The sequence below is a fragment of the Entelurus aequoreus genome, linkage group LG04 (assembly GCF_033978785.1).
Source record: "Entelurus aequoreus isolate RoL-2023_Sb linkage group LG04, RoL_Eaeq_v1.1, whole genome shotgun sequence".
NCBI lineage: Eukaryota > Metazoa > Chordata > Actinopteri > Syngnathiformes > Syngnathidae > Entelurus > Entelurus aequoreus.
Genome location: NC_084734.1, coordinates 77,629,837 through 77,651,296, shown reverse-complemented (window position 1 = coordinate 77,651,296; position 21,460 = coordinate 77,629,837). Strand labels below are relative to the sequence as shown.

The 21,460-nt window shown below is 38.7% G+C and overlaps 2 protein-coding genes across 6 annotated transcripts; both read left to right on the top strand.

The window, feature by feature from the left end:
* Positions 1–173: 173 nt before the first annotated feature.
* Positions 174–8,993, top strand: LOC133649038 (uncharacterized). 5 transcript variants are annotated; one of them, XM_062045729.1, is made up of 9 exons: positions 174–381; positions 472–750; positions 4,339–4,471; positions 4,557–5,601; positions 5,802–5,935; positions 6,044–6,204; positions 6,832–6,986; positions 8,570–8,655; positions 8,762–8,993. In XM_062045729.1, the coding sequence occupies exons 2-9, from the start codon at positions 613–615 to the stop codon at positions 8,845–8,847; spliced, it is 1,938 nt and encodes a 645-aa protein (XP_061901713.1). In that variant the 5' UTR covers positions 174–381; positions 472–612; the 3' UTR covers positions 8,848–8,993. The 5 variants fall into 5 exon arrangements, with proteins under 5 accessions (XP_061901713.1, XP_061901715.1, XP_061901714.1 ...); XM_062045731.1 differs by lacking the exon at positions 174–381 and having other exon boundaries at positions 392–644; XM_062045730.1 differs by lacking the exon at positions 174–381 and having other exon boundaries at positions 392–658.
* A 10,577-nt stretch (positions 8,994–19,570) lies between these two features.
* LOC133649039 (gap junction beta-1 protein-like) lies at positions 19,571–20,572 on the top strand. Its single transcript, XM_062045732.1, has 2 exons — positions 19,571–19,598; positions 19,722–20,572. Exons 1-2 carry the CDS (start codon positions 19,571–19,573, stop codon positions 20,474–20,476), a joined length of 783 nt encoding a protein of 260 aa, XP_061901716.1. The 3' UTR covers positions 20,477–20,572.
* Positions 20,573–21,460: the final 888 nt, after the last annotated feature.

Sequence of the window (21,460 nt, the reverse complement as noted above, 5' to 3'; positions counted from 1 at the left end):
ATATATATATATATATATATATATATATATATATATATATATTAAATACTCGAGTTGGTGAATTCTAGCGGTAAATAACCACGCCTCTAACCACACCCCCCACCTCCCGATATTGGAGGTCTCAAGGTTGGCAAGTATGGTTTCAGTAGGCCTTTAAGTCCGGCTGGAAATCGGGAGAGGCACTGAAATTCGGGAGTCTCCCGGATAATTCGGGAGGGTTGGCAAGTATGCCATTGGGGATGGTCAAACATGTATTTGTTTTTTACTGCGGCAAATGTGTCCGTCATTTGTTTTTATTAATTATTAATTAATTTCTTGTTTTCTCCCTTCTGGTGTGACAGTGGTAAAAAAAAAAAAAAAAGGAACACAGACCACCCTTCTGTAAGTGCCCTTGATTAAGTACAGGTGGCGTTACGCAATTTAACTTGAGTGAGGAAAATAATGTTCCCCGATATTGATCATTTTCAACAGAATTACACATATAACAAGGGTTTGGTCAAATCCGGTGACATCTTACCTGACTTATCTCCGCACCTCACCTGGAAGGAAGCAAGATTGTCACCGTGGGCACTGGGCAACAACAAAGAGTCCCACCGGGGAAACTCCACAACAATGGCCGCGCAGCTCCCCGTCCACGAACACGCGTATCCTTCACCAGGTGTCCACAAATTACAGTTACTTTTAAAAGTTTGGCGTTTGGAAGCTGCTCGGAACAATCTGGAAAACGAGCTTCGAATTGTGACCAAGAAGGTAATAATAAGCACGGCGTATGTAGCCAGCACTCAACAGCTGGTCCCGCCGACATAATATGGCTGTTAAAACCGTCACGTCATGAGTCTTTTATCCATGCTATGTTGTTCATTCTTACTGGCGACTCTCAATTATTGGAGAAACGTTCATGTAGTTCTGAACAGGGCGCCATTATGATTCGTGTGATTGTCATTTTCATCAGGAAGTACACTCATTGGTTACAACAAATATATATATTACCGTCACCTGAGTTCAATACGTTATCTGTTTCAATCCAATCAATATTATTTCTACAACACATTTTACAAAGTACTGTTCCAAGTAAAAAAAGTTCCAAGTTAAATTTATTTTTTTATTTGTAATTAATTATTTTTTATTAAATATGTCCTTTCTAATCCATATATCTACCGCTTGTTACTCTCAGGGGCTCCTAGATACTCAGGCAAATCATATATATCCTCTGTGTTTTCTTTTTTTTATTTATATATATTGTTTTAATTGGTTTTACCCTTTAAAATCGTTTTTAATCATATTTATTTTTATATTGGTTTTATATTTATGTATTTTGTTTTTATTCAGTCATTGGTGGAGCTAATGATAGTATTTGGCGCTTGTTTTTAATATTTTTGTGCATCACTTTAGAAACATTATTGTTGTTTAAATGTGCTATATAAATAAAGTGGATTGGATTTGATATTGTATATGATTAGTGTGATTGTCATTTTCATCAGGAAGTACTCATTGGTTACAACAAATATATATATTACCGTCACCTGGGTTCAATACAATATGTTTCAATCCAATCCACTTTATTTCTACAGCACATTTTACAAAGTACTGTTCCAACTAAAAAAAAGTTCCAAGTTAAACATGTTTTTTTTTTTAATTAATTAATAATTTTTTATTAAATCTGTCCTTTGTAATCCATATATCTACCGCTTGTTACTCTCGGGGTCTCCTAGATACTCAGGCAAATCACATATATCCTCTGTGTTTTTAAATTTTTATTTCAATTTATTGTTTTAATCATATTTATTTTTATATTGTTTTCTTATTGGTTTTATATTTATTTATTTTGTTTTTATTCAGTCATTGGTGGAGCTAAAGATAGTATTTGACTCTTGTTTTTAATATTTTTGTGCAGCACTTCAGAAACATTTTTGTTGTTTAAATGTGCTATATAAATAAAGTGGATTGGATATTGTATATGATTAGTGTGATTGTCATTTTCATCAGGCTTTACACTCAGGGGTTACAACAAATATACATATTACCGTCACCTGCACAATAATATTGCATAAAAGACAAACGCTGAATCAGTTCAATACGTTATCTGTTTCAATCCAATCCACTTTATTTCCGCTGCACATTTGACAAAGTACTGTAAAACACACAAACGACGATCAAGAACAGAAAAAAACTATTGAATAAAATAAATACAAGATCACCCAACTAAATACCCCAAATTATATAAATGTTTTTAAGTTATTTGTGGTAAAGACCAGCAGTGCCTCACACTGAAATGTGTGTACGTTATTTTGTACTACTGTACTTTTGAAGTCACTACAATATCAGAAACCGCTGTGTTCGATGCATTGATTATTCCAGGGGTCCCCAAACTACGGGCCGCGGGCCAGGCACGGCCCACCAGCATCCAAAATCCGGTCCGCGGGAAGTCCCTGGTTAATTATTATTTTTTTGTTTTATTTTTTTAAATTATCTTATTAAATCTGTCCTAGCTACTCAGGCAAATCATATTGTCTAAAAATGCATTTTCCCATCGATAACGTAACATCGGCAAGTACGAGCTCTTTCAGTCAATTAGTGCTCGAGGAATATATATATATATGTATATATATATGTATATGTATGTATATATATATATATGTATGTATGTATGTATGTATGTATGTATGTATATGTATATGTGTATATATATATATATGTATATGTGTATGTATGTATATGTATATGTGTATATATATATATATATATATATATATATATATATATATATATATATATACACACACAGCCCGGCCAAATTTATTTTAACCCAATGCGGCCCCTGAGTCAAAAAGTTTGGGGACCCCTGGATTATTCAATACGTTTTTGAATGATTACCTATGAACAGTCATGGTAAAACTAAACATTACTATATTTATAAATGTCGAATGCTGTGCAAAAGATTTTGCAACAATTTGTGTGCCCGGTGAGTTAGGATAGAATAATTCAAATTGTTTAACAATCTCTATGCCGCTTGGCCACATTAGTGTCACAGCGAGCTAGAGCCTATATCCCAGTGGATTTCGAAGAGAGACTGCATACACCCTGGATTGGTCAACAATCTATCACAGGGTGTATATTAACAAACAATCATTCACACTCACATTAACGTTTAAGAACAAAAGTTTCGATGTAAGGTAACAGCTGTTTTTTGGATATGTTGTAGGAAGCTGGAGTATCGGCAAAAAAACTAAACCCACATAAGCCATGGAGAACATTCCAACTCCACACAGATGTTCCAAAAGCAATTTAAACCCTTTTAGTTATGGTTATGATTTAAATTTATTTTAAAAAATACAGTGCAGTTGCAAAACTTGTTTCCAGTTTCTCGTTACGTGTCTGAAAAAGAGCAGAGTTGATTCTACACCTTTTCTGTTTCATACTATATTCTTACACATTTGTTTGTTCACTTATTGTACTCAACGTGTTACACAAACAAATTAAATAATCAATTTAGATCTCATGAGTAAATAGTTGTTTAAGTTGTGATTCAAATAATTGGATGAATATTATTGTCTAATTTTTCAATAAGGTTCAAGATATTTATCAGGATGTTTTTTCTTTGTACTTTGTAAACACTTCAATTGGATTATATTAGTACGTTGTTTGACTTATTTGCCTAATTCATCCCATAATTTAATTCCACATACTGATATACTAACTGTCTTTAGTGTTCTACGTGTATACAACCGTTTAATATACATATTTTCCATAAGTTTATATTTCTCCTCTTTTTTGAGAAAATGTGTTGTTTCTTGTGTTGCAGGTTGTAGTTTGCTTTGTGCATAATTTTAGCTGTTTACAATTGCACCAAATCAGTGAATTTAAATATTTTAATTATTCAATAAATAAAGGGTTAGAATTAGGGCATGGCGGTATACCAGTAATACGAGTTATTACTGGTATACTATACTGGTATAGAAAGATAATTATTTTTGAGACAGTACCGCCATCTTTTGATACTCAAGTCGTTTACCTGCACTTCACTGAATTTTTTCACCATGACATACAGAGCACTGGGCAGAAATCCCATAGCGTCAACAACCGCCACAGGCCTTCGCGATGCTTTGTTTTAATTGCGTGAACAGCATTTGCATTTTCACATATAAGATTCTTACAGTCGGATTCCCCTGTAGTATGGAGTGATTTTTCGTCCAAAACATATTTTGCTTTATTCATTATTTGATGTATTTCTTGCCATTTTTTGTTGATTTACATTGTATTTATTACTATACCTAAAGTTTTAGGTGACATTGTCTAAACTTACATTTGTACATTTTATTTAACTTCTCTTTCCTAAAGGCATATGAAGATGTTGGGGATTTGTTCATGTCATCTTTTTCAACAAGTGTCTTCAATGATCTTTCAAAGACATTGGATGAAAGATGTCAAGCGATAGACAAGCTCTCAGCTTTTTTTAAGGACCCAACGCAGGGTAAGTTAAAAAGGGAACGTCTTGACACTAATTCACATTCAACTTGTATCTGGACACTTATCTTTCTGTTGCCTTTTATTTATAGAGCCACGCGTTTGCCTGCTGCCTTTTCAAAAAAATGGAGTGCGGACAAACCATGGTCTACCACTGGGCTTAGAAGGGATCCTGTACACGACTGTGCGCAGGTTTGGACCGCTAATGCAGAACTCAATTAGGGCCACATCCATATCCAAAGCAGTACAGGCACTGAGAGCCACACAAACCCTTCAAGAGTTGACAGAGTCACGTGTCGCCCAGCCCCCAGCCCAGGTGGAGAAAATCTCAGAACAAAACAGCTCGGTTAAGACTATAAACGTGTCATTTGTCTGTAAGGATGCGGAACAACAGGCAGAAGTTAATTTAGAGGATAAATGCCAACCACCAGCTGAGTTTGATCCTCCTGCCTTATGTGAGAGCTCTGAGGTAATCACAGAGACGGTGCCGTCATTCAATTGGGGGCAGGAGGCTTTTGTGCATGTGCAACACAAAAAACAAACATTCGGCCAGCTGCTGCACTTCCTCAGAGCATACTCTAAAACTGTAGGGATGCTGGAGGTCTCTGTCATGGAACAGGTCTCTTCACAGCTTGCACTGCCCACAATCGAAACACAATGTTCTCCTATCAGGCAGATGTTGCATGATCAAATCATCACCACCACTCCAAAAACATTGCATGCCGATTCAGTTGACCAAGCTCCAGTTTTCAGGGTCAAGCGGGTGGAGTCGGACGGCTCGCTCACATATGCTTGTATGATTGCAACGGAGACTGAATTGTGGGATTTTGGAGACATCACCACAGAGAAGGCACATGGGAAAGCCAATAACAGCTCCTCTGACAACAAAGACTGCCAAAGAACAAAGTGTGAGGAAGATAAGGCCGGCAATATGAAAACCCAGACAACCCCATATGCAAATTTTGATAATGACAATGGTTCCTCAAGAGGGCCCCAAAGCAACGCTTTAACCATCCCAGAGTTCCAAGTGCGAAGGTTTGAGGAACCTGAGGTTGTCGTGTCCCATATTGTGAGTCCAAGCAACTTCTATATTCAGCATGCCGACTCCATCACCAAATTGCAGGCTCTTGTTCCTAAGTAAGTTGTTCAGCGCTTTTTCATTCAAATCTAATCACCCATCTGCTCTTCACAGCCCTTACTGATTCCCCGATCACATTTACAGAACCTAAAGAGGCATTTATCCTTATTCTTCATTACTGTTCTTTGTAGAGGTTTCTTCCCTTTTTATTTTTACATGTTTCTGGTTGCTATTATATTTTTTATTCCTCCTGTTAAAGCAGCTGTGAAGCCAGTAGTTCATTTGGTGAGCAAAACTGCATTCCAGACATCAGAGCCCATGTAATAGCCTGGTTGCCTAAGCAAGAACAATGGTGCCGGGCTCAGGTGACAAAGATATGTGGAATTAGTGAAGGTGGGTCCATGTATTTACTTTTGTGACCTCTAGGTGGTGGCAGCACCTAACTTGTCTCTGCCCTTTTGGTGGAGACTCATTCATGCCTCCTTTTTCTCCTGCCCCAAGATGAGGTCACTGATGGAGCCAAGAGTTGGACCTCTATCAAAGTGGAGGTGAAGAGGTTGGATCACGGCGACACTGCCTGTGTGTCACTGTGTAACATCAAGGAGATGAGTCCAGAAATGGCTCGCTTACCACTGCAGTCGATGCAAGTTTCACTGGCAAATGTGAGTTTTAGCTCCCTCTTAATGATTTTTACTACAATTTTGCCTTCTTAATGTTCCACATGCATGAAAGGTCATCTAAAGCGTCAAGACTGTTCCGAGACCACATGTGTAAACTGCTCCGAATGTTGTTAATTCTCCGAGCAGTTCTGTCAACGGTGCAGAGACGTAAAAAGCGGTCTGCAATCACTTTTTGCGACCCACGGCGTCTCAGATGAAAGAAAATTCAATGATCCTCAATCTGGTCTGCTTTCTGTCCACATGTTGGAGGCGGAGGCTCGGCAGCCAGAACTGCTCACAAAATGACACATTCGACATCATTTAGTGATTATGATCCAGCCCTCTTCACGCACTAGATCTTTGGGTCTGTGCTTTTTCTTTTTTTTTTACAAGGCTAAGCAAATAAAATAAAATGAAAACCGGGTTCCACTGCCTCATCCAGGTGGCAGCATGCACTTAATGATTTTGGCAAATAAAATCATGCATGTGATATTAATTTACATTTGATTCATGTCCTCAAAATATAATGCTTAGTGATAGAAAATACTGATGTGTTGCACACCTAATTTCTCCAATGCTGTCAACAAATATATATTTTTTAATGTTATTATGTCTGTTTCCACACCTGAGGTGAGTCCTATAAATGAGACGGACTGGTCTAACGAAGCAGTGTACTGGTTCAAAGACATGGTGCACAATCGGACCTTCTACGCCAGACTTTTCACACAAGGGCCAGGCGTGACAGTTGAGCTCTTCTTGGAAAAAGGGAAGCTTGGAGCTATGAGGTACTCGAGTTTGCATGTCACCAGTATAAATTCATTATGTTGGCAAAGTATAATTTTATTGTTGCTATGAACTTTTTCACAGAGATTAGTTTGGCACATCAATGGAGAACTGCACTTTTTGGGGGGAATTTTGCCTACTGTTCACAATAATTAAAGACATGAAGACGGATGTATTTTTTTTGTAATGCATTTTAACTTGTAAATAAAAGTATGCTTAAAATAGAGCCAATGGGAGGTCCTGTTCTCCGCCGATAAAGCCCTCGAAAAAAGATCCAAAAAGCGGCAACAATACTCAACTTACGTATCGTGAATTGAATATTAACCAAGTATTAGTAATATTGTTATTATAAGCGCTAACACAGACTAACTATTTTTAGTGGCGCATAGTCACAGAGAGCTAACAAGCATATTGCTGCTATGTTGACATCCTCAGCTTGTGAGCAGCTTTCAAGCCTCGGAGCTTGTGAAAGTTAATTCTAGATCATAAATAAAGTTTCTCACTTTGATAGTAAAATGATGTGGACATAAACTAAAAGGTTGGTAAACTTTTACAGCCAATTTAGACCCGGAGATGGCGAGAAAGACACGCAAATGAAGCTGGTTTGCACCCAGGTTTTTACCCTTTGCAAGGACTATAGACATTCTTCATCTAAACAGGAATATAAAAACATATTTTTAGTCAGCCTCCTAATGACAGCAGACTTTGCACAGTAAGTGATGTTTTATTATGTTTGCTGTCTGCCATGAAGTCTGCAGTGAGTAGTAATCAGTGATGTTGTCGAAGAAAAAAGCGAACGTCGTGATGCGTTTTTGAAATATTGTGTTGCCGTATGCTTAAAATGATCAAAATACGTAAATATTAAATGTTATTATGAATGTGCCGGTTACTACATTAAATATATAATTACAGTGTGTATATAAAACCTTGATGAAAGTGTTTGGATGTTTTTTAGAGCGCTTTATAGGCAGAATACAGCGACTCTCATAGGCTCCATTGTAAGCAGACGTTTGATTGCAATTATTTACTAGTTAGAATGCAAAAAAAAAATGTTTGTGTTTTTTGTCTTGCATAAAAATGGTAAATGATAAGCAAAATTCCAAAAGAGTGCAGTTCCCCTTTAACACAGTAAATAGGAGGACAGACTTAATGATAGGATCTAGACACAAAAAGTACACAAACTCTAGAGAAGTGACATATGTACCAAAGAAAAAAATATTAAATGTTAGGATAAGGACCTGGATAAAGTAAATCAGGGATTCTCAAACTGTGGTACGGGTACCAATAGTGGTACGCGGGCTTCATTTAGTGGTATTTTCCAATTTTTAAACACAATGTTACTGTTCAAACTATGTATTATGTTACAGTAGCCAAAAATATTAAATATACTTGTTAAATAAAACATCTGCCTTCTTTTGAATTAATACTAAAGCCTTCTATGCTACTGCAAAGTTATGCAGCCAAGGTCTGTATTGCTAAAACAATTAAAACTAATGGTGGTCAAATACGTTTGCACAGGACTGTATTTAATATTGTGCTAGTGATATTTTGTTGACTATGTTGTGTAATTAACAATGCATTGCAGGAGAGGTCCCCCGGTGTCTTTGCGACTGGCCCAGAATGGACATGCCAAACACAGCAAACTGAAAAACAGCGGTACAGCCAGAAAAAGTAAGGCGCTCATGTGACTGTCATTGTAGCTGTTCATTTCCCATCTTCTCCCAGTGTCATGTGAAATCTCTGTTCACTACTCTAAAGGGTGTCATTTTCTTTTCAGTCAGTGCTAAGGTCAAGCTGAAACACAAACAAGACGCAGAATGGGAGAAGTACCTCATCTCGTGCTACGCCCGGAGGATAACCTAGGTCAAGAGGAGAGGAAAGTGTCAAGTTTTGTCTGGTATCTCATACTAAGTGTGATGTTCTAAAATAGTGAAAAATGTTAACCATTAATGTATGAGGGCCTGTATTTTCTTGTATTACAACATATTATACGTAATATATAAATAAAAGCACACATGATTGTATTTATTTATGACAAATATTTATTTATTTTTTTACCCCCCCCCCCCCCCCATCCCCCCATCCAATTTTCAAGCATTGACCGGTCCGCAAGTACAAAAAGGTTGGGGACCACTGGCGTATAGCATATAGCAGTTAGCATTCCATGACCCACAATGCACTTCTGCCATGACCCGCCCCCGCTGAATTCCTATTGGTTGGCGTGTGAGTGACGATTGCTGACGTGTGTGTGACGATTGCGGACATTTTCTTCGTCGCTTACGCGAATGAGATAAATAATATTATTTGATATTTTATGGTAATGTGTTAATTTCACACATAATTCGCTCCTGAGTATAAGTCGCACCCCCGGCCAAACTATGAAAAAAACTTCGACTTATAGTCCGAAAAATACGGTACAATGCAAAGTATTCACTGCGCTTTACTTTTTCCACATTTATTTATGTCACAGCCTTAGTCCAAAATAGTCTAAATTCATTTTTGTCCTCAAAATATGATTCCCGAGCGCGGCCACCGCTGCTGCTCACTGCTCCCCTCACCTCCCAGGGGGTGGAGCAAGGGGATTGGTCAAATGCAGAGAGTAATTTCACCACACCTAGTGTGTGTGTGACTATCAGTGGTACTTTAACTTTAAAATTCTACTGACAATACCCCATTATGACGATGTGAGGTTTGTTAAAAAATAAAATAAAACATTTGCAAATGTATAAAAATTAAAAAAAACACTTATAAGTATTCGCAGCCTTTACTCAATACTTTGTTGATGCACCTTTGGCAGCAATTACAGCCTCAAGTCTTTTTTAATACGGTCCACAGGCTTGGCACACCTATCTTTGGGCATTTTCACCCTTTCCTCTTTACCCAGGCCTGATTGGTGGTTTGCTGCAGAGATGGTTGTCCTTCTGGAAGGCTCTCCTCTCTCCACAGAGGAAGGTTGTAGCTCTGACAGAGTGACCATCAGGTTCTTGGTCACCTCCCTGACTAGACTAAGATGAATGCAGCAAAGTACAGAGACATTTTGGATGAAAACCAACGCTTCTCATCCAATCTGAGGGATTTTGTGAGGTGCGGCAAACAGGAATAGGCGAAAGTGTCCTAAGATAGGTGTGCCATGCTTGTGGCTTCGTATTCAAAGACTTGAGGCTATGATTGCTGCCAAAGGTGCATCAACAAACTATTGAGCAAAGGCTGTGAATACTTATGTACATGTGATTTTTTTATTTTCAATAAATTTGCAAAATTAAGAAAAAAAAAATAACAATATGGGGTATTGTCTGCAGAATTGAGGACAAAAGTGATTTTTTTCCATTTTGGAATAAGGCTGCAACATAAAATGTGAAGCGCTACGAACACTTCCCAGATGCACTGTATAAGAAGAAGGCATCGGATGGGGAAAGCATGATGACTAGACATAATTTGCAAGGTTGTTTCATCAGATTAACTTTCTGTCTGCCAGCTAGAATGTAATATATTACCAGTCTAGAAGCAGCCTGTACCATTTGCTTGTATAATAAACCATCCGTGTAAGTTGTACGACCATGTCACTGTATACGTTGTGTCGCAGTGCATGGGAGAATACAAATGAGAAGTTGAGTTTATTCAAAGCATCAGCAGGGAACCACAACCCTCCCACAACATTGTCCTGAGTGACGCACTCACAGCACAGAGAACAATCCCACTTTTTTGTCAGTGGAAATTTCATACAGTATCAAATGATAGTTGAGAAGGGTCATGGGTTTATGTGCAACCATTTTTAGAATTCTGGTTTAACATTTTAGTAATATTAAATACTAAAGTATTGCTAAATATGAGGGGGAGAAATAGGTAGACATTTAAGAACAGTGGTTCTTAACCTGGGTTCGATCGAACCCTAGTGGTTCGGTGAGTCGGCCTCAGGGGTTCGGCGGAGGTAAAGACACATCCGACTTATCGTGTAAATAAAAACTTCTCCCTATCGGCGTATTATGGATGACCCCCAAACAATGTTCCCTCTAATTTTCCATCTGATTTGCAGGTTGTTTGATTGATCGATTGAAACTTTTACTAGCAGATTGCAAAGGAAGAGAATACATTATATGAAACGGTACAGTTTACACAGTACAGTACATACTCCGTACAATTGACCACTAAATGGTAACACCCCAATAAGTTTTCCAACTAGTTTAAAGGCCTACTGAAATTAATTGTTTTTATTTAAACGGGAATAGCAGATCCATTCTATGTGTCATACTTGATCATTTCGCGATATTGCCATATTTTTGCTGAAAGGATTTAGTAGAGAAAATCGACGATAAAGTTTGCAACTTTTGCTCGCTGATAAAAAAAGCCTTGCCTGTACCGGAACTAGCGTGACGTCACAGGAGCTAGTATTCCTCACAATTCCACGTTGTTTACAATGGAGCGAGAGATTCGGAGCGACAAAGTGACGATCACCCCATTAATTTGAGCGAGGATGAAAGATTCGTAGATGAGGAACGTTACAGTGAATGACTGGAGAGGCAGTGATGGACGTATCTTTTTTCGCTCTGACCGTAACTTAGGTACAAGCTGGCTCATTGGATTCCACACTCTCTCCTTTTTCTATTGTGGATCACGGATTTGTATTTTAAACCACCTCGGATACTATATCCTCTTGAAAATGAGAGTCGAGCACGCGAAATGGACATTTAAAGTGACTTTTATCTCCACGACAATACATCGGTGACACACTTAGCTACTGAGCTAACGTGATAGCATTGTTCTCAAATGAAGATAAAAACCAAAAAAATAAACCCCTGACTGGAAGGATAGACAGAAGATCAATACTACTATTAAACCATGTACATGTAACTACACGGTTAAAAATTCTCAGCCTGGTAAGGCTTAACAATGCTGTTGCTAACGACGCTAAGGCTAATTTAGCAACTTAGCAACCGGACCTCACAGAACTATGATAAAAACATTAGCGCTCCACCTACGCCAGCCAGCCATCATCTTCCCAACAACAGCCGTGCTCACCTGCGTTCCAGCAATCGACGGCGCGACGAAGGACTTCATCCGTGGGTTTGGCGGCAAGCATCGGCTAGGCGTAGTAAGTAGTCCTTGTTGTGTTGCTGTAAGTATTGTACTTAGCCGCTAATACACCGATCGATCCCACCTACAACGTTCTTCTTTGCAGCCTCCATTGTTCATTAAACAAATTGCAAAAGATTCACCAACACAGATGTCCAGAATACTGTGGAATTTTGTCGAAGAAAACAAGAGGTTTTTATATCGGGTCAGATGGGGATTTTGTGACGTCACGCGCATAAATCATATCCAAAGGAGTTTTTCAACCGGAAGTGTGGCAGGAATTTTAAAATTGCACTTTATAAGTTAACCCGGCCGTATTGGCATGCGTTTCAATGTTAAGATTTCATCATTGATATATAAACTATCAGACTGTGTGGTCGGTAGTAGTGGCTTTCAGTAGGCCTTTAAGTCGGGGTCCAAGTCAATTATTTCATGGTAATAATGTGTGTAAGGTGTGTAATTTGTTGTGAGTTCACGAACTGTGTTGGTTTTGTTCTTTGAACAAGGTGATGTTCATGCACGGTTAATTTTGTGCACCAGTAAAAAAACATGACTTTCTTGAATTTGAAAAAATATATATATTTTTTTTTCACTAAAGAAGGGTTCGGTGAATGCGCATATGAAACTGGTTGGGTTCTGTACCTCCAACAAGGTTAAGAACCACTGTTTTAGAAGAATAAAGTCAGAATTTGAATAAATGAAATTATTTAACGATTGACAAACCCAATAAAAGCAATTAAATTGTATTTATATATCTCTTCACAAACTCACGACATCCCCTGACTACAAAGATTACATTTCAGCCCAACTGACGACTCTGGACGTTTTGTTTATACGTTAGATTTCAATGCAAGAACACAACAATCAAGAGTGATACGGACAGTGCGGCTTGCTAAATGAAAAAAAAACAACTCAGATAGCACTTGCGTGGCAGCAGCAGTGGACCATCCATCCATTTTCTACTGCTTGTCCCTCTCGGGGGGCGGGGTGGCTGGAGCCTATCCCAGCTGCTTTCGGGCGGAAGGCGGGGTACAACCTGGACAAGTCACCACCTCATCAAAGGATCAACACAGAAGTCATCAAAAAATTGCAAGGGCAAAAAAACGGTCTTATCTACACACTTTATATGCAACAAACCAGTGTTAGCATGGTGATGCTGGCCCGAGAAACCTCCTGATTGGCTTCCAGGGACAAGTGAGCTTAATCACCATCCAAGAAGAGGTGAGAACAGCGCTGAGAAGGATAGGTCACGTCACTGCAAGACAAGCCAAAACAGGAAGTGAAGCAAAATTAAAACGTTGGGCAGGACGAAACACGAAAATAAACTGTATACGTCCGAAAACTGTCTCGATTAAACTATCCCTGCTGCGTACCGCAACTACCAATAATGATGGATTAGATGTATATAGAGCTTTTCTTCATAGCGCTTCTACGTAGGTTGATTTGTGTCTTTATTACAAAAGCTATTTTTTGACACTGAATTTATACAACTGATTTTTTTGCATTTGAATTTTGTGAACTGAATTTTTTTACATAAAATTATGCTGACAATTTCAGAGAAAAAATATTAGTGGCAAAATGTGTGTTTTAAAATTAAAAATGTAATGTTGTAAAATTCAGTGTGGTCTGGGGGACCACACTGAATTTTTAGCGCTATTGATAATGAACAATACCAATAATTGACCTCTATTATCAACAATACAGTTGTTCAAATGCAACAATACATATACGTAGTGATAACTACAGATACAAAAGAATGCAGAAAATGGAGGGGAAGAAAGAGAAGCAACCTATATTAACCTTGTAGATTGTTATAGTAACAATAGGTTAAGCTTTGTCAGTGTGCCATGTTTACCCTAAAGTAACAACGTTAAATTATGTTTGATTAAACGTGATTAGGTGCATGAGTGTATGTATGTATATGTACTTGTATAAGTACCGTATTTTTCGGACTATAAGTCGCAGTTTTTTTCATTGTTTGGCCGGGGGTGCGACTTATACTCAGGAGCGACTTATGTGTGAAATTATTAACACATTACCGTAAAATATCAAATAATATTATTTAGCTCATTCACGTAAGAGACTAGACGTATACGATTTCATGGGATTTAGTGATTAGGAGTGACAGATTGTTTGGTAAACGTATAGCATGTTCTATATGTTATAGTTATTTGAATGACTCTTACCATAATATGTTACGTTAACATACCAGGCACGTTCTCAGTTGGTTATTTATGCGTCATATAACGTACACTTATTCAGCCTGTTGTTCACTATTCTTTATTTATTTTAAATTGCCTTTCAAATGTCTATTCTTGGTGTTGGGTTTTATCAAATACATTTCCCCAAAAAATGCGACTTATACTCCAGTGCGACTTATATATGTTTTTTTCCTTCTTTATTATGCATTTTCGGCCGGTGCGACTTATACTCCGGAGCGACTTATACTCCGAAAAATACAGTACATATCTTAGATATTTTGAATCAACATTTACAAGGAAAATTATTGTTTAGTTTAGTTCCAGACAAAATACCACTCCCTTCGCTCTTTTAATACCACTATTCATATACCGTTTTTTACATAAAATTATGCTGACAATTTCAGTGAAAAAATATTAGTAGCAAAATGTGTGTTTTAAAATTAAAAATGTAATGTAAAATTCAGTGTAAAAAAAAAAAAAAAAAAGTTCAGTGCAGGAAAATGTCCACTTCCGGTAAATTAAGAGTGAACCAATCAATCTTATCTCCGAAGCAGCCAGTGAGGTGTCAAGTTTGCAGTCACGTGACACGGGTCTTACAAAGAAGCATGTAAATGCAGCACCACATGCACATTTTCTACCGCGTGTCCCTTTTGGGGTCGCGGGGGGTGCTGGAGCCTATCTCAGCTGCATTCGGGCGGAAGGCGGGGTACACCCCGGACAAGTCGCCACCTCATCACAGGGCCAACACAGATAGACAGACAACATTCACACTCACATTCACACACTAGGGCCAATTTAGTGTTGCCAATCAACTTATCCCCAGGTGCATGTCTTTGGAGGTGGGAGGAAGCCGGAGTACCCGGAGGGAACCCACGCAGTCACGGGGAGAACATGCAAACTCCACACAGAAAGATCCCGAGCGCAGGATCAAACCCAGGACTATTCAGGACCTTCGTATTGTGAGGCACATGCACTAACCCCTGCTCCACCGTGCTGCCCCAAGTACAGGATCCTTTTTATGAAAACTTTAACACTAGAAGTCCCAGCATTTTTCTGTCTACCTAGAAGACCCAGAGAGGGGTCATTTGGCCCGACGCTTTTCCCGAATACACTAATCACTCATTTTGTTATGGTAATGAGGCTGTTAGGGGCAGTTTGTCTAGGTAGACAGAAAAATTATACATGTGGGAAATGCCGAAAGGAGCAATGGCAGTGCCAGGATTGTGAGTGACTGCTCAAATGTATGTCAGTCACGTTTACATGGACATGGTTTTTCATTCTTTGTAAATATGCTTTTTTCTTTGTAAATTTTTTTTTTAAACTATTTTTGGCACACAAAAATAACAATTGCTTCTGCAACAACCCTCCACACCAAAACTGGGAAAACAGTTGCTTTTTCATTCTTTGTAAATATGTTTTGTTTTGTATTTTTTTTAACAATAAATGTCAGAGTGTTGATCCCTTCATTCTGTTGATCCTTGCAAAAACACACACAACCTACCTCAGAACTAAAGCTTGAGCTGTAAGGTCCCCTCCCCCACACAGGCTCAAGTGGCCCCCTGCCGTGTGCCACTAACAGCCACATTTTCATAACAAAAGGAGTGTCCACAGGGGGGACTAGGGGTCAAATGACCCTCTTGTGTGTTTTCTAGGTAAAAATGTCAATTGACCCTTCTCTGGGACTTCGCGTGTTAAATAGTGGAGGTTGCTGTGCACTTGAGAAAAAAATCCCATGGTTCTGCAAAAAAAAGAATAAAAGCTGATCACACAATAATGACTGATACTAAAAACATTGCAAATCATCTAAAAAACAGAATACAATGTTAGTTTGTTACTGAATAACACACTCAGAAGCTACATGAAAATACAGAATGGGGGATTTACAATATTAACTATGACCAATAAAACACTGAATATTGAAAATACATGAACGTTGCTACTCCCCAGACCACATCCTTAAACGACATCCTCTATAATCGAGCGAGAACAACAAATATGCACTAAACACGGCGAAACAAACACAAAGGGTAACAAAAAATCCACAAATTCTATATGACATCCCTTTTCTGCAGAACTTTGTTGTTGAAATCTGCCGTTGTCTGACACTCGCGTCTCAAGTTTGCGGCTGTGTGAACAAGTCCTGCCTCTCCTTCATGCATGATCTGCATGGAGCTGCTCTGATGTAGTTTCCATGGTTACCGTAGTAACCCGTATGTCACTCAAAAGTGAAGATTTTAATAATTGTCATCATTTCTGTAGTTTTGAAACATCCAGCGGGCTGCATAATAAACAAAGTGTTTATTATGTTGTATTATGCCTGGGTAGCCCAGGTAACTGCCTTTTTTATGCTGTTTTGCAAGACCCGTGTGACCTGACCTCAAACTGGACACCTCATTGGCCGGTTCTGAGACAGGATCGATTGCTTTGGTTTTAATTTACCGAAAATGAGTCTTGTGTTTTGAAGCCGCATTTTTTTTGGAACACGCATTTGTATACCAATGTTTTAAAGTTGTCAGCATAATTTAATGTAAAAAAAAATAATCAGTTCACAAAATTCAAATGCCCAAAATTTGGATACATAAATTCAGTGTTTTTGTAATAGACACAAATTGATCTCCATAGCTTCACAGAGAGCTGAGACCCCATCATTCAATGCTTGAATAGGTAATTTCATGAAAATTTTTATTAAAAAAAACATTTCAACATGAAGTAATTGTATTTATTTTTTTGTCCTGTCCAGCTTCTCAGGCAAATCATATAGTAGATGTAGATGCCCATATCGGCTGTTCAGATTTACTTTACAAAAGAGAAGTGTAGGATACTTCTCTTGTTGCCTTATTTGTATTTGACTTTATTAAATGTATTTATATTATCATTTGGTGCAGCCGGGCCGGAGCAGGAGGGGATAGAAAGAGAAAAAAAGGAAGACAGAGGGGGAAATTGTGGGGACAAGAGGGGGATAAGACAGAGAGATAAAAACAACAACAGCAAACACAACAATAGGGCAACATCAGCAAATATGATAAGTACAAATATGATGGTAAAAGTGATAGCAAAGAAGCAGTTAGCGAGATAAATAATAATACAGAAATGACAATGAGCATTATTACACTACAGAAATACAAATACCAATAGAAATAGTGCTATTGATAATGAACAATACCAATAATTGACCTCTATTATCAACAATACAGTTGTTCAAATGCAACAATACATATACGTAATGATAACTACAGATACAAAAGAATGCAGAAAAATGGAGGGGAAGAAAGAGAAGCAACCTATATTAACCTTGTAGATTGTTATAGTAACAATAGGTTAAGCTTTGTCAGTGTGCCATGTGTTATCCAGTTTACCCTAAAGTAACAACGTTAAATTATGTTTGATTAAACGTGATTATGTGCATGAGTGTATGTATGTATATGTACTTGTATATGTACCGTATTTTTCAGACTATAAATCGCAGTTTTTTTCATAGTTTGGCCGGGGGTGCGACTTATACTTAGGAGCGACTTATGTGTGAAATTATTAGCACATTACCGTAAAATATCAAATAATATTATTTAGCTTATTCGCGTAAGAGACTAGACGTATAAGATTTCATGGGATTTAGCGATTAGGAGTGACAGATTGTTTGGTAAACGTATAGCATGTTCTATATGTTATAGTTATTTGAATGACTCTTACCATAATATGTTACGTTAACATACCATGCACCTTCTCAGTTGGTTATTTATGCGTCATATAACGTACACTTATTCAGCCTGTTGTTCACTATTCTTTATTTATTTTAAATTGCCTTTCAAATGTCTATTCTTGGTGTTGGGTTTTATCAAATACATTTCCCCAAAAAATGCGACTTATACTCCAGTGCGACTTATATATGTTGTTTTCCTTCTTTATTATGCATTTTCGGCCGGTGCGACTTATACTCCGGAGCGACTTATACTCCGAAAAATACAGTAGATATCTTAGATATTTTGAATCAACATTTACAAGGAAAATTATTGTTTAGTTTAGTTCCAGACAAAATAGCACTCCCTTCGCTCTTTTAATACCACTATTCATATACCGTATTTTTCGGACTATAAGTATGTTTTTTGTCCTTCTTTATTATGCATTTTCGGCCGGTGCGACTTATACTCCGGAGCGACTTATACTCCGAAAAATACGGTACATTAAGTGTATATGTATGTTTATAGAGTTTGTACATTTCAACATGAAGTTAAGATTATCATGTAGCCTCAGGTATCCACTTGTGTGATTGCCAAATTACAGCATATCCAAAACTGGTGTTTTGAATGGCTGAAAATGGGGAACATTAGCATTAATACAGGCAATTACAAATCATTAATTACTATTAAAAACTTTAGAATTACAATAAACCAATGGTGCAAACATTTTCCGTTTTGGCCATGAAGTCCATGCAGGGCTCACATTTGCTAACAGTTGAAACATGGCTTGTTGCATGAAGCGTGGAGTTCATGCATCTTCGTGAGTCCTGCATCCTGTCAGGGACAGCGACTCAGGTCAAAGGCCTCCCTCTGCCCTCGAAGCACAATAAATAATGAGGCATGGTCCTGCCGCTTTGTGTCCACACAGATTCCTTCTTAAGCCTGGGGGTAGGCGGAAATCGAGGCGTTTGATCTGAAAGAGTCTTGTTGCAGCCCAATGAAGGCAGCCATTGTATGTAAATTGTTTGTCCAAGACCATATGACCGCCACGGTGCAGGGCACTGGTTTGTGGCGGAGGAAGGATTAGCATTTTCCCAACGCATGAGGTTCTCCACACAGCCTTTAGGTTGCCTATAAAAACATAGTTTTATCCATCTCTTCTTATTTTTGTACACTTTGTGTGTACCACCACAGCTGCAGGTAAAATGGATTGTTCCCTTGTGTGTTACACTAACTCTTAAAGAAGTCTGAAGGAATGTCAGTGATAGCTAACAAGGTCCAGAGGACCATCATCAACTATATTTGAATGAAGGTCACTCATTTCACTTATGAAAATGGTGGTTTGAAGTATTTCCCCCGCAAAAAAACAACAGAGGTCTTTCAAATGTGTGGCTGCTTTCTTGGAGGAATTTGTTGTCAGGCTGTCGGTGCGCTTAGGAGTTCAGTATTAATACAGAGCGAGCAGATCACGTGGTCGAGCGAATGTTTCTCAATTGGCTTCAACCTGTTGCGTCTTGTGACGGTGCATGATGTTGGGCCATCGCCCCTTTTATAGAGCAATGCACCACTCGCCATTTCCTGTCTCTTGCCATATTTTCAAGTCCTTGGTCAGGATGGGTACCTTCGGACACGGCGCTGCTTATGCCGCTTGCACCGCCGGCTGAACCTGGTAAAGATCTCAAACTACTGTTTATATCTAATCGTTTCTGGATCGAACGTGATGTTTATGTTAGTTGACCTCGATCTAGAGGTTTCTCGGATGGAGAAAATTGACGATGTTGTTGTCTTTCAGACCTGGAGTCGAAAATGAACTGGGGGTCCTTTTATGCCGTGATCAGCGGCATAAACAGGCATTCGACAGGCATCGGACGTATTTGGCTCTCAGTCATCTTCATTTTCCGTATCTTTGTCCTGGTGGTCGCGGCGGAGAGCGTTTGGGGAGACGAGAAATCCGGCTTCACCTGCAACACCCAGCAGCCCGGCTGCAACAGCGTCTGCTACGACCAGTTCTTCCCCATTTCGCACATCCGCCTGTGGGCTCTGCAGCTCATCCTGGTCTCCACGCCTGCTCTCCTGGTGGGCATGCATGTGGCCCATCGGCGCCACATTGACAAGAAGATCCTAAAGCGGGCCGGGCGAAACAGCCCGAAAGAGCTGGAACATATCAAGAACCAGAAGTTTCGGATCACCGGAGCACTGTGGTGGACCTACATGATCAGCATAGTCTTTCGAATCATCTTTGAGGTTGCTTTTCTCTACATTTTCTACATGATCTACCCGGGCTTTAGGATGGTGCGCTTGGTGAAGTGTGACTCGTACCCGTGCCCCAACACCGTGGACTGCTTTGTGTCCAGGCCCACCGAGAAGACCATCTTCACTGTCTTCATGCTGGCAGTCTCCGGAGTGTGCGTGCTGCTCAACTTGGCCGAGATTGCGTACCTCATGGGCAGGGCCTGCAAACGCTGCCTTCGCCGCACTGAGGAAGAGTCCAAAGTTGACTGGATGAGTCAAAAATTGTCTTCCTACAAAGTGAGGTCAATCAGCTGATAGCAGACCCTGACGAACTGTGACATACCTTAGTATGTCCTCTTCCAAATACTAAACATTATGATTTATATATAGTGGATTGTAGTGTATGATATTTATGCTATAAAGTGTAATTTATTGTTTTTCTTCTTAGTTATTACTGACACTAGCTGTACTTGCCATTAGATCTTGGAGTCATCTTAGAACAGGGGTGTCCAAACTTGTTCTACAAGGGTCACATACTGGAAAGTCAAAACATGCGTGAGCCATTCAATCTTTATTTTGCCTGAAGAAATACTGAAAACAAACGTTAGGTCAGGTTTGTGGTGAAGGTTACAAAGTAATTACAATATGTCTTTTTTCATACCTTTTTTGGTTGAATTTTATTTTGACAATACTACGCTGCAGTCCAACAAAACTCAAGCTGCGGGCCATTAATGAAAAGTTCATGTAACTTACCAGTTCTGCTACATTTGGTTACAATGAAAATACAGAGACTCAAACACTATTGGGGAATTTTGCCTATCGTTCACAATCATGATGAAAGACATGACGACGGATGGATTTTTTTAATGCATTGTAAATATTAAACGTAAATAAAAGTCTACTCACAGAGGAGCCAATGGGAGGTCCTCTATTCCGCCATAAAATCTGATAAATAACCATCCAAAAAGCGCCAACAATACCGTATTTTTCGGACTATAAATCGCAGTTTTTTTCATACTTTGCGACTTATACTCAGGAGCGACTTATGTGTGAAATTATTAACATATTACCGTAAAATATCAAATAATATTATTTAGCTCATTCACGTAAGAGACTAGACGTATAAGATTTCATGGGATTTAGCGATTAGGAGTGACAGATTGTTTGGTAAACGTATAGCATGTTTTATATGTTATAGTTATTTGAATGACTCTTACCATAATATGTTACGTTAACATACCAGGCACGTTCTCAGTTGGTTATTTATGCGTCATATAACGTACACTTATTCAGCCTGTT